General features: G+C 47.4%; 1 protein-coding gene across 1 annotated transcript in view; it reads right to left on the bottom strand.

The window, feature by feature from the left end:
- Window positions 1–12,779, bottom strand: part of LOC107124522 (zinc finger protein RFP-like) — a 14,443-nt gene extending 1,664 nt beyond the window's left edge. Inside the window, exon 1 of the mRNA XM_015428002.1 lies at window positions 12,333–12,779. Coding sequence (XP_015283488.1) covers window positions 12,333–12,752 — 420 coding nt within the window. The 5' untranslated portion in view covers window positions 12,753–12,779. The remainder of the gene's footprint in view (window positions 1–12,332) is intronic.
- Between the last annotated feature and the right edge of the window lie 3,129 nt (window positions 12,780–15,908).

The following is a 15,908-nucleotide window of genomic DNA, read 5'->3' as shown; positions in this document are numbered from 1 at the left end:
AACGCCTGTCGAACATCCAGGGAATGCCAGACTCGCTCTTGGGCATGAGAAGGATTTGGACAAAAGGATGGGAGGCAGATCTCCTGGGACCTATGGAATCTGGAATTGACCTTGGGGTGAAAAGTAGGGTCAGGTATCAACACAACTTTGTCCTTGTGGAATACGCAAAGTCGGGGATTAGCTGAGAGCACCCCCAATTTGGAAACTCGTCGGGCAGAGGTCACTGCCACTAGAAACAGTGTCTTCATACGAAGCCACTTGAGCGAAATCTCTTTAATCGGTTCGAAAGGAGGTTTGGTCAACACTTCCAGGACCACATTCAATCTCCAGGAAGGGAATCTGTGAGCTACAGGCAGATCGTGGGATGATGCCCCCTTCAGGAATCGTTTGACGTGAGGGTGCCTAGAGAGAGTCCAACCTCCCAAGCAAGGGAACACTGTAGACAAGGCCGCGACTTGTCTCCTTAGGGTAGACGCCCGGAGTCCGGAGTCATGTCTATCTTGGAGAAAGGTAAGAATATTTTTGACACAAGGCTTTAGCGGGTCTATTGATTTCCTTCTTGCCCACCGGACGAAGGCCTTCCAAGTGGTATTATAGATACGGCATGTAGATTGTTTCTGGGATGCCAGAATGGTGTTGATCACCTTCTCCGAATAGCTTAGCCTAAAGAGGTCTTCCTGCTCAACCGCCAGATGGTCAAATGTAACCATCCGGGATTGGATGCCCAATATGTCCCTGCGACAGCATATCGGGGGAGACAGGGAGGGTGAGGTGTGGGAGGATTGACAGGCACTGAATCTACAAAAACCAGGGTCTTCGTGAGCAATAGGGAGCCACCAGGATGGCCTCCACTCTCTGTTCCTTCAGCTTCCTGAGGAATCGTAGAATGACTGGAATGGGTGGGAACGCAAACATCAAGTCCGGAGGCCAGGGAGACATCAAGGCATCCGTTGCTTCCGCACCATGGTGATGGAACCTGGTGAAGTACCTCTCCACTTGGAAGTTGATTGGAGAAGCAAATAGGTTGACGTCCGGATGGTCAAAGATCTGCGTTATGGACAGGAACAGGTCCCGATTCAGGGACCACTCCGCTTCTTGAATCTGCCAGTAGCTGAGCCAGTCGGCCTAAATGTTCGTGGTCCCCTTGATGTGTTCTGCCTTGATGGAGGCAAGGTTGTTCTCTGCCCGTAGGAAGAGTCTCGACGCCTTCAGTCACAGGTGAGAGGATTTGGAGCCCCCTTGGTGATTTATGTATGATTTGGTTGCAATGTTGTCTGTCCTGACTAACACATGGACACCCGAAATGTGAGGATGGAAGTGTAGCAGAGCCAATCTGACCGCCCACAATTCCAAAACATTTATCGGAAGTGTACATTCCAGCTTGGACCAGCGGCCATGCGTCAGGATGTTGAGATGAACTGCACCACAGCCTGAAAGGCTGGCATCTGTGACCACCCGTTTCCAGTCCATCACATAATTGGTGAGCCCCTTTAGTAAATTCGATAGCTTGGTCCACCAGGAGAGGCGGACCTGACAAACGCAGTAATCTCGATGGTAACATCTTCCCTGTGCATGATCTTTAGTTGAAAAGGCTTGAGAAGATGTTGTAATGGTCTTGAGTGGAGGCGAGCCCAGGGGATCGTGTCTATGTAGGAGACAAAGAGGCCCATTAGTCTGGCCAGAGTCATGAGGGAGGACCTTCTGCTTCAAGTGATCTGTCTGCAGAGACTGCTGATCGATTCCGCCTTGGGTCTTGGAAGAAACATTTTGTTCTGTGTCGTATCCAGGAGAACTCCCAGGTGCTCTATGGTCTGAGTAGGACCTCGGTGACTCTTTTGGAGGATCACCAGGAAGACGTGCGACCGGAGGCACTGTAGGGGAGCAGTTGTATCCTGGACAGACTTGGAGTGAGATGTTGAGCGGATCAGGAGGTCATCAAGATACGGGTGGACATGTACCCCTTGTTCTCTCAGTAAAACTATAGGGTGGATTAATATCTTGGAAAAAAACTCTGGGAGCAGTGGAAAGGTAGGGCCCTGAATTGCCAGTGCTGACCTTGAACGCAAAATCTTAGAAAATGGCGATGACTTTCCACAATTGGAACGTGAAGATATGCCTCCTGAAGATTGATTGATGTTGGAGGGCCTCTGCTATTGAGCGGAGAGTTTCCATACTGAAGCATCTCAGTCGTACAAACTTGTTCAAGAACTTTAAGTCCATAATGGCCCTCCAGCTTCCGTTCCTCTTGGACACGGTGAAAAAGATGGAATAAACACCTTGCCCCCTTTGGTCTTCGTGGCCAAAGTTCGATGGCAAGGATGCTGGAGAGATGTTGCACCTTGCCCCCTTTGGTCTTTGTGGCCAAAGTTTGATGGCAAGGATGCTGGAGAGATGTTGCCCCGCATCTATGGTCCTTTGTAGTTTGAGATGATCCTTTATCAGAGGAGAGAGAACAAGATGGTCAGGAGGGATATTTAGGAATTCGATGGAATATCCCTTCTCTGTGACCTTCTGGGACCAGGCGTCTGCTTTGGAGTCGGCCCAAGTCTGGTGGAATAAAAGCAGACGCCCCCCCACCGGCGCAGCTGCATAGTCATGCGTTGGGGGCCTTGTTGCCCCTCCCTGACTTATCGTCCCAGGGTGAAATGAGTTGCTTGATCTGTTATGGAAGGGGTTGCATCTGAAGGTCTGTCTGGAAGTTCCCCATGAAGGGTGTCTTCCATTTCTGTTCAATCTGTATGAAAATCGAAAACCGCGAAAGGAAAAATTACCAGAACCCCTCCTGTTAGTTCTGCCAAGCGAACATGGCATTGTCGTCTTCTTGTCTTTTGTCTCTACAAGAATTTTGTCTAGGGCATCGCTGAATAGACGGTCCCCCTGGAAAGGATAGGCCGCAACAATGCCCTTCGCGTGCAGATCCGCTTGCCAGGTCCTAAGCCATAAGGTCCTTCTTGCCGCCACTGTGGAGGCCAGTGCCGGAGATGAGAAGATCATGGCATCGAGTGTGGCATCTGCGGAAAAAGAAGCGGCCTGGAGAAGCCTGTTTGCTCCCTCGGCCAAACGCTTGCTAGAGATCAATTGAGACATCTTTGTAGACCAGGCAATGGAAGCCCTGGCCACCACTGTAGCTGTAGCAGTTGCCTTAATGGCCAGAACCGTGGCCTCATGGGCTTTGCGTAAGGCAAACTCAGCTTTCCTATCTAGGGTGTCTCTTACCATGCCTTTGCCATCTTCGGATAGCAGTCCCGAAGTCTGGAGTGCTGTAACTGGGGCATCCACCAGGGGGACCTGTAAGAGCTTATCAGTGAAATTAGGCAACGCGTATAATTTCCTAATATTAGCCGGGCAGCTTTTGTTAGCCATGGGCGTGGCCCATTCTTTGACTAGTTGTTTTTCCAGGAACTCGGGGAAGGGAATTTTTTTTTCAAAACCGGGGGCTCTGGGGAAATAGTCCTTGCTGCCCCTGGGTCTGGAACCATCCGCTGAGTCAGCCTCAGGCGGGACATGGTTTTCTTAAGAAAATACGAATAATCCTCAGGTTTGAAAAATCTCATGGAGGGTTCTGGAACCCCATCTCCTCCTCCTCGTCTGAAAAGAACTCTCCCTCCTCCCATTCCACAATCACACTATCCTCCTCTTGGGACATGTCCCATTGGAGGTCTGTTCTCAGGGAACAGTAATGGGTCTTTCTAGCTGCCTTAGTAGGCCATCTGGGTCTGTCTTCTTCTGGGCTCTCAAAACAGTCCTCCCTGTGAGCTCCCTGGCTGAGAAGGGCATTTGGGGGTGGGGGCTGGGCACCTATACTCCCAATGGGAACCCCTATGCAGGCTGGCAAGTTCTTCCCTCACAGTTTCTTGCATTGCCGCCACTGTTAGGGCTACTTGCGAGTATACCCTTTGTAGGGATCTCATCCCTACGATTAGGCAGATCCTGGGCATTCAGGATCTTGAGAGATTCGTCCTCGTCATAGTTATGGCTTATGGAAGCAGCAACAGCTGCCCCACAGCCTCCAACTCCCTCATCTGGAATTTTGCACTTGGCCACCTGATCCAAGATGGCGCCCGCAACGTGCTCCGAGCGCGGAGAGCGGGGCCATTTTTCACGCCAGATTTCTTTGCTGTGGAGGAGCCCGCCACAGCCGCAGGAGCCGAGGACATGGCTTTGGCTTGGCTGGTGGATCTTTGAGCCAGCAAGATTGCTTTTCCAGACTCGTCCTCACTAAAGAAGCCGTCCGAGTCTTCCCTCTCAGACATGCCCCAGTTGGGGTGTCGGGGGAGCAGATGGAAGAAGAAGAGAAGAGGCAGAAAGGGGGAGGAGTATAGGCAATGAAAAGGTAGTAAGATAAAGGTTAGAATAGCCAGAGAGATTTTTAGGAGAAAGAGAAAGTATCCAAATAAAGCACGAGTGCTAGCAAAGTGCTAGCTGCTCTCCCTAACGAGGCAGGAACTAAACTGAGCTATGGAACGTATCTCACCAAGAGGACAGGAAGTGAAGTTTTGGTTCCTGCCTCTCTGAGGATGGGGTGGGAAACACCCAGCAAGATGTCCTCCTCTCGGGGGAGAACAGCTCTTATCAGAACTACAGCTTGCCCAAGGTCATCCAGCGAGGTGCAAGTGGAGGAGTGGGGAATCAAACCCGGTTCTCCCAGATTAGAGTCTGCGCACTTAACCACTACACCAAACTGTATAACTCCATCAAGCCCAACACACACCACACACAGAGAAAGTTGTGGGTAAGGGGTTACAAAGCAAGGCTGGCTGAACAAGATCCAATCAAAAGAGTTTAAACAAAAACCACCCTGAGCCAGGGCAAAATTGGCAAGTCATGTAAGGGTGCGGTCAGACGGCGTGCCGGAGTGGTTTCAACTGCTCTGGTTCCAATCGGATTGTATTTGATCCAGGACAAGCGCGATCACATTACCCTCTCTCGCCGCGGATCACATCGCTCCCGGGCATCCACACTGCAGTTTTTATTTTTTATCAAAGGAGCTGCTCCTCCCGCTGCTGCTGCCGCCCCCACCGCCACTCCAACATCTCTGTCTAATACTCTGATTGCTTCCTCCCCTCCTTCCCCCCTGCGGGGACTTGGGAGGCTGAAGGAAGATGAGAAGGGGGGAGGAGGCGGCGGCAAGAAGTAAAAGGAAGATGGAGAAGGGGAGGGAAAGGAGGGGACAGGAGGAGCGCAAAAGAGGAGCTGCCGCAGCCACGTTGGAGACTAGGTTACAGGAGGCTGTCCCTGCCATGCAGCAGCTCGCTATGAGAACATGGGAGGAGTTGCAGGCAGCCCGGCCGCTTCCCAGGGCTGGCGCTGGAGCCGGGTTTTCCCCCTCCTGCTGCAGTTGCAGTCAGGGGGGCCTGGGGGCGGCCTAAGCACGCTTTCTCAGGGTTGGCCATAGAGCTTCCCTCCTGCCAGCCTAAAACTAGGCACCTTCTTTTGTTTTTTGTTTTACTAACGCTGGGGCAAAGCTTCTTCCCTGTTTATCTGTTTCTCACTGTCTATTCTTTGTAGCATTTCCATTTTTGTCAAGTTAAAAAATTCATCAGTGAGAGTTTCTGGCATTTTCATTCTCCAGGACTGAGGTTCCTCCCTAGGCTCTATCTACCTACCTAGTACTTCAGTAAAGGTAAAGGTTCTCTTGCTCGAAAGCCAGTCGAATCCAACTCTAGGGTTGCGGTGCTCATCTCCGTTTCAAAGCCGAAGAGCCAGCGCTGTCCGAAGACGTTTCCGTGGTCATGTGGCCGGCATGACTAAACACCGAGGCGCACGGAATGCTGTTACCCACCCACTGAAGTGGTACCTATTTATCTACTTGCAATTTCTTGCTTTCGAACTGCTAGGTTGGCAGGCGCTGGGGCCAGAGACGGGAGCTCACTCCGTCATGCAGCACCCGGGTCTCGAACTGCTGAACTACCGACCTTCCACAGCCTGCAGTTCAGCATCTTACTTGAGCCACCGCAGTTCAGCATCCGACTTGAGCCACCGCAGCTAGTGGCAAACTACACCGTTTTAAGGGGTGTTTGCGACGGTTGGCAACGGTTAGGGATGGAAGGCAGATGTTGTGCGTGTGATTGCGCGTACTCCGTTTCTAACCGGCTTCCATACCGGCTTAAATGCCCCGTCTGAACGCACCCTAAGAGAAGCAGAAGAGCAGCTACTGGTTTAAAAGCAAACAAACGAACATTATCCTGTTTTAAAATTAGACTCTCATTCTTTTAAAATGGAAGCTGTTATCACAATTTTAAAAACCACTGCTTTTCAAGAAGTCCATATTTGGAATATCAGCAATTCAGCTGGGGCAGTGCACACGCAGATCCCACTCTGATCATAGTTATTATTATTATCATTTATATCCCGCTCCCTTTCCCCCAAATGGGACTCCGGGTGGCTAACAATAAAATACACCCAATAAAAACAATATAAAGGATACAGTAACTAAACTTTAAAATAGAAAATGATTAAAAATCTATCCCCATTAAAATCTATCCACTATCAAGCAGGGTAGGATGCATGGATGGTGAAGACACAGCTGAAGTATACCAGCTGCCCGGCGGATCACAATCACCCAAAGGCCTACTGAAAAAGAGCAGCCTTGCATGCCCTGCGGAACCTAGGGAGGTCCCAAAAGGCATGCTCCTCTTCCAGTAGCTATCTTCACAGGACGGAGGCCACAGTCCCTTGTCTTAAATCATAAGAGAATGATTTCCAGTATGAACCTAAGTAAACATTTCAAAGTTCTGCGTCCCCCAGGCAGCCACCTTGCCCTGTGAACCAGGCATGGATTTCTGGGTTCAAAACTTTGTTTCCAGGAAAGGACAGATTATTTAGATTACGGCCATGATGTACTGGGAGAAGGGACTCAAGTCTCCCTCCACCAAGTACTTTCTCAACCTGATACAACCCCAGGGGAGTCACTTTTTGTGCCATTGGGTAAACTTACCTCACTGCTATAGGGATGTTTCCCCAGTGGGGCAAACAGCAGCTTACAGGGCAGCCATGTTAGGTTAGGAAAAAAGCACAGGAGGGAAGTGAACCACTGGCTGTGTTGGTGCTACCAGAAGCGATTTGGATTCTGGGACCACAGGCTAGGTTTCCTGGATGTCAGCCTACTAGCACACAATGATCCTCACCTGTCAAGGTCAGGAAACAATGTATTTGGCGGAAACCTGGGGAGATTCATCAAGAGGGCTTTAAACTGACACCACAAGGGGAAGCAGACCACCAACACAGGGATTTAAATGAAGGGGAGCAAACAACAGAGGCCCACCTGGGAGGGCCGGGTCTAATGGAGCCAAAGGCTAGGTTTCCTGGATGTCAGGGTGTCTATGTACCAATGCCAAAAGCTTCAGGTGTCTTCAGGCTTCAGGTGTCTATGTACCAATGCCCAAAGCTTGGGCAATAGGAAGCGCTTGAGAGTCTAATGTAGGCAGAGGGATATGATTAGGCATCTTGATGGGATAATTCCCATGACTGGAATGTAATTGTGGATGGATATGAGTTGTTCAAGGGGGGAAAAAAGCGTTGAAGAGGAGGTGGAGTGAAGAGAGGGTTTGTTTGTCAGGAAATACTGAAGGAGGAGGGCGACAGTCCAGTGGAAAGTATCTGAGTGAGGATAAGGGAAGGAAGGACAAACAGTATTGTGGCTGGATGAGGTTGGATGAGGAGGTATGTGCTACCGTCCTTGAACAGCTTGACAGAGTATCCAAACAACATGACCTGGTAGTTATGGGTGACTTCAACTTCCCTAATGTGTCCTGAGAGACAAACTCTGCGAAGAATTCACAGTCTCACATGTTCCTGACCTTTCTAGCCAACAACTTCATTAAATGGTGGCGGAGGCTATGAGGGGCTCAGCCATACTCGACTTAATATTGACCAACAGGCAGGAGATGGTCGATGGGGTGGTGGTGAGGACCTTAGGGGGAAGTGATCATGTCCTGTTAGAATTCCTCTTGCTGTGGGAGACCAAGGAAGTTCATTTGTTGTTGTTCAGTCGCACAGTCGAGTCCGACTCTTCGCGACCCCATGGACTAGATCCCACCAGGCCCTCCTGTCTTCCGCTGTCCTCTGAAGTTTGCTCAGTTTCATGTTCGTTGCATCTCTGACACTGTCTAACCATCTCATCCTTTGCCGTCCCCGTCTTCTTTGACCTTCAATCTTTCCCAGCATCAAGGTCTTCTCCAGTGAGTGCTCCCTTCTCATTTGGTGGCCAAAGTATTTGAGCTTCATTTTCATTATCTGGCCTTCCAGGGAACAGTCAGGGTTGATTTCTTTTAGGATTGACTGATTTGATCTTCTTGCAGTCCAAGGGACTCTCAAGAGTCTTCTCCAGCACCATAGTTCAAAAGAATCTATTCTTCGGCGCTCGGCCTTCCTTATAGTCCAACTCTCGCAGCCATACATGACTACTGGGAATACCATTGCTTGGACCATGCGTATTTTTGTTGGCAGGGTGATGTCTCTACTTTTTATCATGCTGTTTAGGTTCGCCATCGCTTTCCTCCCAAGGAGCAGGCGTCTTTTAATTTCATGGCTGCAGTCACAGTCTGCGGTGATTTGGGATCCCAGGAACGTGAAGTCTGTCACTACTTCCACAGCTTCCCCTTCTATTTGCCAAGGAGTGATGGGACCGGATGCCATGATCTTAGTTTTTTTGATGTTGAGCTTCAAGCCCACTTTTGCGCTCTCCTCTTTTACCCTGAGCAAGAGGCTCTTTAGGTCCTCTTCACTTTCTGCCATTAGAGTGGTATCGTCTGCATATCTGAGGTTGTTGATCTTTTCCCCAGCAATCTTAATTCCCGCTTGTGATTCATCCAGGCCAGCATTTCGCATGATGTACTCTGCATATATATTAAATAAGCAAGGTGACAATATACATCCTTGTCGTACTCCTTTTCCTATGCTAAACCAATCAGTTGTTCCATATCCGGTTCTAACTGTCGCTTCTTGGCCCTTATACAGGTTTCTCAAGAGACATGTGAGGTGGTCTGGTACTCCCATCTCTTTAAGGACCTGCCATAGTTTGTTGTGATCCACACAGTCAAAAGCTTTAGCATAGTCAATGAAGCAGAAGTAGATATTTTTCTGGTACTCTCTTGCTTTCTCCATAATCCAGCGAATGTTGGCAATTTGATCTCTAGTTCCTCTACCTCTTCGAAACCCAGCTTGTACTTCTGGCAGTTCTCTATCCACGTACTGTTGAAGCCTAGCTTGTAGGATCTTGAGCATGACCTTGCTAGCGTGTGATATGAGTGCAATTGTGCGATAGTTTGAACATTCCTTGGCATTGCCCTTCTTTGGGATTGGAATGTATACTGACCTTTTCCAATCCTGTGGCCACTGTTGCGTTTTCCAAATTTGCTGGCAAATGGAGTGCAGCACTTTAACAGCATCATCTTCTAAGACTTTGAATAGCTCAGCTGGAATACCATCACCTCCACTAGCTTTGTTGTTAGCAATGCTTTCTAAGGCCCATTTAACTTCACATTCCAGGATGTCTGGCTCGAGGTCAGTGATTATACCGTCGTGGTTGTCAAGGACATCGAGGTCTTTCTTGTATAGTTCTTCTGTGTATTCTTGCCATCTTTTCCTAATCTCTTCTGCTTCTGTTAGGTCCCTACCGTTTTTGTCCTTTATCATGGCCAGCTTTGCATGGAACGCTCCCTTGATTTCTCCAATTTTCTTGAAGAGATCTCTAGTCCTTCCCATTCTATTGTTTTCTTCTATTACTTTGCACTGTTCATTCAGGAAGGCCTCCTTATCTCTCCTTGCTGTTCTCTGGAAATCTGCGTTCAGTTGGGTAAATCTTTCCTTTTCGCCTTTGCCTTTCGCTTTCCTTCTTTCCTCTGCTATTTGTAAAGCCTCATCAGAAAGCCACTTTGCTTTCTTACATTTCTTTTTCTTTGGGATGGTGGTGATTGCTGCCTCCTGTACGATGTCACGAACCTCTGTCCATAGTTCTTCAGGCACTCTATCTATCAAATCCAGACCCTTGAATCTATTCTTCACCTCTACTGTATATTCATCAGGGATGCGATCTAGGTCAAACCTGAATGGCCTCGTGGTTTTCCCAATTTTCTTCAGTTTAAGTCTGAATTTTGCAATGAGTAGCTCATGATCTGAACCACAGTCAGCTCCAGGTCTTGTTTTTACTGACTGGATAGAGCTTCTCCATCTTTGACTGCAAATTATATAGTCAATCTGATTTCGGTGTTGCCCATCTGGTGATGTCCATGTGTAGAGTCGCCTCTTAGGTTGTTGGAAAAGGGTGTTCGCTATGACCAGTGTGTTCTCTTGACAAAACTCTGTTAACCTTTGCCCTGCTTCATTTTGCTTTCCAAGGCCAAACTTGTCTGTTATTCCAGTTACCTTTTGACTTCCTACTTTAGCATTCCAGTCCCGCAAGTGAAGGGTGGGCTCTCCTAAAACAAGAGCTCTTACAAGCTCAAGTCATCACTATTCCAACAAGAAGGAAACATGGTAGGGAATCCAAGAAGCCAATGTGGGTGAGCAGAGAACTCTGTGATGTGCTAAGGGAGAAAAAGGAAATGTTCAAGAAATGGAGGAAAGGCCATACCTCTAAAGAAGAGTATATGTGAGTTGCTAGGCACTGTAGGTCGGCCATCAGAGAGGCCAAAGCTCACAGTGAGCTAAAGCTGGCCAGGGGGGCTCGCTACCAGTGTTCCCTCTAAGCTGAGTTAGTGTGAGCTAGCTCACAGTCTTTTAGCCTCCAGCTCACAGATTTTTGTCTTTGTCTTTTGTCTCAGGAAGGATGGCTTCAGAGCAAACTAATTTATGCAATAGCCAAATTGCTCGCTCACAACTTTAATGCCAGTAGCTCACGAAGTAGAATTTTTGCTCATAAGGCTCTACAGCTTAGAGGGAGCATTGCTTGCTACAGATCTTCAGATATGTGAAGAGCAAACGCAAGATAAAAGAGGCGAAGGGCCCACTGTTGGGTGAAAATGGAGAAACTCTGACAAAGAAGAAGAGATTGGATTTATACCCCGCCCTTCACTACCCAAGGGAGTCTCAGAGAGGCTTACAAACTCCTTTCCCTTCCCCTCCCCACAACAGACACCCTGTGAAGTAGGTAGCGCTGGAGAGCTCTGACAGAAACTGTTATTTTTCTAGAACAGCTGTGCCAGAACTATATTTTGCCCAAGGTCATCCAGCAGGTGCAAGTGGAGGAGTGGGGAATCAAACCCAGTCCTCCTAGAGTCTGCGCACTTAACCACTACACCAAACTGACAGAGAGAAGGCAGAAAGGCTGAATTAGGCTGATCCTACTTTGAGCAGGGAGTTGTACTAGATGGGCTGTATGGCCCCTTCCAACTCTGTGATTCTAAGTTTTCAGATATTTGCAACCCAAACCTCTATTGTATTGTTTATAGGATGTTCTGTTCCAGCTGAATTAAATTGTCTCCAGCTGTGTAATCTCACCTTGAGTCTCAAGGCAGACTATAAATGACAGAAATAAATAAAAGTTTGAAGGACAGCATTCCCGTATGTCTGATTGACTGGGCCAGGGCAGACAAGCAGGGACACAAAAAAACTTGTGTATAGTTCTCTTGGGAAACAATCTTGTAAGACTTCCAGTAGGACAGAATCTGGTCCAGAGATTCCGTCTCCAGCAGTAGATCACTAGGCACTTCTGGGAGGTCAGGAGAATGCCACAGAAGTAAATAGCCCTTCCTTGACATATAACTCAGTATCTAGTGCTCCCAAATATACAGCAAAAGAACTGCATAATGGTATCCAGAAACAACCTTTAGTCTCATGAGAACTGGTCTTTTGAATGCACTTGGTTTTCCCCCCAAAACATAATTTAGATTTTTTTACACGCCTTCCTGTTTGTTTGTTTTTAGCTCTCATGGCTTATCGACCACCATAGGTGAGTATTATTTTAGATTAAATTGTTTCATTCCACTGGTGTTAGTCGACCTAAATAAATACAGAAATAAAACAGAAACCGTCGCCATTTCGAGCACACGAGGGCCAAAGTAGACGCGATGGGTGGTCTGACAGCCATGTTTTGTGAGCTACATTTTCTCTAAACGGGGCGAGGTTTAACATCAAAGTGGTGAGGGGGGCTGAATTCTTCCTCTCCCCTGCCTGCCAATCTTTGACCGAATCCCTCCTACTCCCCCCCCCCCCCCCCCCCCCCCCCCCCCCCCCCTCAACAAAAACGCCTGCACTAGCCTGTTATACTAGGAAATCAGCGCCAGGCGGCTTTCCGTATGAACAGGGCAAACATGTAAAACCACCCTGGCTGCCAACTTCCCGCCCAATCTCTCCCCCTCCCCCCAGTTTCAGTGAGCAACACAATATTTTACTTTATAATCCTCGGCAGCCTCTTCGATGGGAAGCACTTGATGAGACCGGTGGTCGCGGGATTCCCTGCAGATGACGCAGATGGGGGTCTCCTCCTCCTGGCAGAAGAGTTTCAGGGGCTCCTGGTGTCTCGTGCATAATGGTACCGGCGAGGCTTCTGCTGCTGCTTCCAATTCCAGACGTTTCACCAGTTCCACCATATTCCCCAACGCCCTGTTGGGCCTGAAGGTTCTTTCCTGGATCGTTTCTCGGCATTGAGGACATGAAAAGTTTCCTTCCACGTTTCCCTCCGCTTTGCCCCAGCACAGCTCAATGCAGGCGCGGCAGAAATTGTGCCCGCAAGCAATAGTCACCGGCTCTTTGAAATACTCCAAGCAAATCGAGCACAAGGCTTCGGATTGGAGCTCCTGAACCGTAGCCATGGCTTTCTTTTGCACAGAACAAACCAAGATAGCCAAGGCAGCTATGAAGTGGATGCTTTCGGTTTCGATTACGTGTTCCGGGCTGGTGCGTGCTGGCTGGCTGGCTGGCTGGAGAGGGGAGGGAGGAATAGCCCGTCTAGTGCAATAGAAATGTTTACTGAAGATCAATGAGGATCCACGTAGTTCTCGTTTATTTTCCCCGCCCCCCTTAAGCATAATGAATCGCCTCCAGGATTGAGAGGAGATGGATTAAGGATACATCAATCTCCAATTTTGACGTTTTTATTTTCTTCAGTTTTTGCCCCAGAACTGAACCCAAACAAATGGTTACCATATATCCTAAACTTATTTTTCCTGTTTGATCCTTGAATCTGTTAAACACCTTCATTATGCTGTATGATAAATTACCACTCACCTATATGTATGGACTGGTTAGTTCCAATTTTGTTTCTGTCTCTATCTTGAACAAATTGGCCCTTCCTGGCAACTAACCCCCCTTTCTGTATATAATGGTTGAGGGAATTCTGCTTCACTCTATCTTTAGAAGTGTGCTTGCACACAAAAGCTTATACTTTGTGTAATGTACTCCGCCATTGCCACGTGTGCGACCGTTGGGCCATGCGGTCAAGCAAAGCCCTGAAGCCCTGAAATCACTCCACGTTTCTTATTACTTTTCACTTTGACTAAAATGTTGTTGGTCTTAAAGGTGCCACTGGACTCAAACTTTGTTCTGCTACTTTAGACCAACATGGCCACCCACCTGAATCTATCCACATCAATTATTGCAATTGCTAAGGTAGAGAGTGCCATCCTAGGATTGGTTTCCTGATTGTAAACCCGACCAACATGGCCACCCACCTGAATCTATCCACATCAATTATTGCAGTTGCTGAGGTAGAGAGTGCCATCCTAGGATCGGTTTCCTGATTGTAAACCCCATAGGGCTATCAACCTCCAAGCCAGGCCTGGAGATCTTTCGGAATGCCACCTGATCTCCAGACTACAGGCCTGGAGATCTCTCATAATTCCAACATAACTCCTGACTACAGAGATCAGTCCCCCTGGAGAAAATAGCTGTTCTGGAGGGTGGTGGACTGTATGGCATTATACCCGGCTGAGGCCCCTTGCCTTCCAAAACCCACTCTCTTCCCCTGAAATCGCCAGGAATTTCCCAACCTGGAGTTGGCAGCCCTAATTTTGAATGAAGTCTTTAAATTGGATTCTCAGTAGACCTGCTCAGGATTACTTTGATGGTTTCTTAAACTAGACTTTATGTTAGCCAAGATACATTTTTAAAGTAATTAAAGCTGGAAAGGTGTGCTTAACTCTCACGTGGAAAGGATATATTTCATCTCTGGTGTGGTGTAGTGGTTAGAGTGCTGAATTAGGATGTGGGAGAGCCAGGTTTGAATCCACACTCATGCCATGGAAGCTTGCTGGGTGACCTTGGGCCAGTCACACACTGTCAGCCTAACCTTTGATGAGCAAAGAAGCAATGCTTATATTATTGTAGGCTTATATTAAGGTAGCAAGGCTAATATCATTTTAAAGAAGCTAATATACACCTTTATACTATAGCATGTGACCTGAGCAAAACTTATCAGTAAAGCAAACTATTCCCAGCATCAGAGAATAAGCGCCTAGGGAGAAAAGATGTGATAACAGTGGTTCAGAAAGTCCCAGAACAAGCAAGTGTCTGGCAGCAAGGATAAAAGTTAGTGTGACGAAAATATATTTTGAGGAATAGAAAGTCTCAAACTGCTTATAAGGAGGAATTCACAGCTGTAGGTCGAGAACCACATATATAAATTTTATTGGAAAGTCCCTCAAATGAAATTATGTACATTTTGTAAAACTGTTTAGAGTTGCTGTGATGTATTCAATAGCTGCCATTGCAATACAGAACATGCTTGTGAAACACCTAATTGAAGTTACATGTCAAGCTTCATCCTGGGCTAGGATCCTAATCCCTCCAATCCTATTGGTAGCCCAGGAAGAACCAACCAATCACATGCCATCAAGCTCCCTGAGCGGGAACGTCAGTGATTGGACTTTATGTATACAACCTTACATTAGCAGGGAGAGTTTAAAAGCAGAACAGCTGCTATGCTAAAGCTGTTCTGGCTATTCATGTTGATCCGTGTTGGAGTTGTGTTACGAGTTGTTGAATAAAGCTGATCTTTTGCTGAATCACTCTCCGACTAATTTGTTAAGCGAGCGACTTAACAGTTGCAATTTCCAGTGCTCTGTGCTAGTATATAACTAGTACAGTGAATAGATTTCCATTATTAAATTTAAGACATGTGTTGCTCTAAGACCTGAGGAAGAATTTTTACCAATCCCCGTAGTCTTTCAAGTTTCAGTTTGTCTCAGCGTTCTTTGAAGCTCTTTGTCAAGCTTCAGGTCATTTCAGCATCTTCTGAGTTTTTGGACATGATTTAAGAAATACTACTTTTAAGCTTGTTATTTGAATCAATTCTTTTCTGTTTGATGATGAGTTAACATAAGAGACGCCAATGTTGGATCAGGCCAAAGGCCCATCCAGTCCAACACTCTGTGTCACACAATGGCCAGAAATACCAGTGCCATCAGGAGGTCCACCAGTGGGGCCAGTTTTACAGTTTTGGCCTTGTATTATTAGAATGTATGCACTGTTAATGGAACATTATTGAATGTAAATAACAAACTATCTTAATTTTGAAGCCTAAGTATTCTGATCATAAATATAGTATATAGTATTATTATATGTGGTGCTTTAGTTATCTAGTCTAATCATTTACACCGTGGTCTTTGGATATTGTTAATCTCCAGATGGCAGCTGGTCTCCAGATGACAGAGATCAGTTCCCTTGGAGAAAATGGCAGCTTTTGGAATGTGGACTGTATGGCATTATAACCTGCTGAGCATCCTTCGAAGCCTCCCCAACCCCAACCCATCCTAGTCTCCAACCCCCCAAATATCCAAGTATTTCCCAATCTAGAGCTGGCAACCCTAGGAACTGATCTCTTCAGTGGGGAGAACCATTGCAATCCTGGGAGATCTCCAGGCCCCACCTGGAGGTTGGCAACTGAGACACCACACCCCTGGCCTTCCCCTCAAGGGTTAATGTGAGCAGTAACAGGCCTAGTCCATCCTGCAGGTGGTACTAATTGGTCT

The sequence above is a fragment of the Gekko japonicus genome, unplaced genomic scaffold (assembly GCF_001447785.1).
Source record: "Gekko japonicus isolate JY-2015 unplaced genomic scaffold, Gekko_japonicus_V1.1 scaffold1007, whole genome shotgun sequence".
Lineage (NCBI taxonomy): Eukaryota > Metazoa > Chordata > Lepidosauria > Squamata > Gekkonidae > Gekko > Gekko japonicus.
This window is presented reverse-complemented; position numbering and strand designations above follow the sequence as displayed.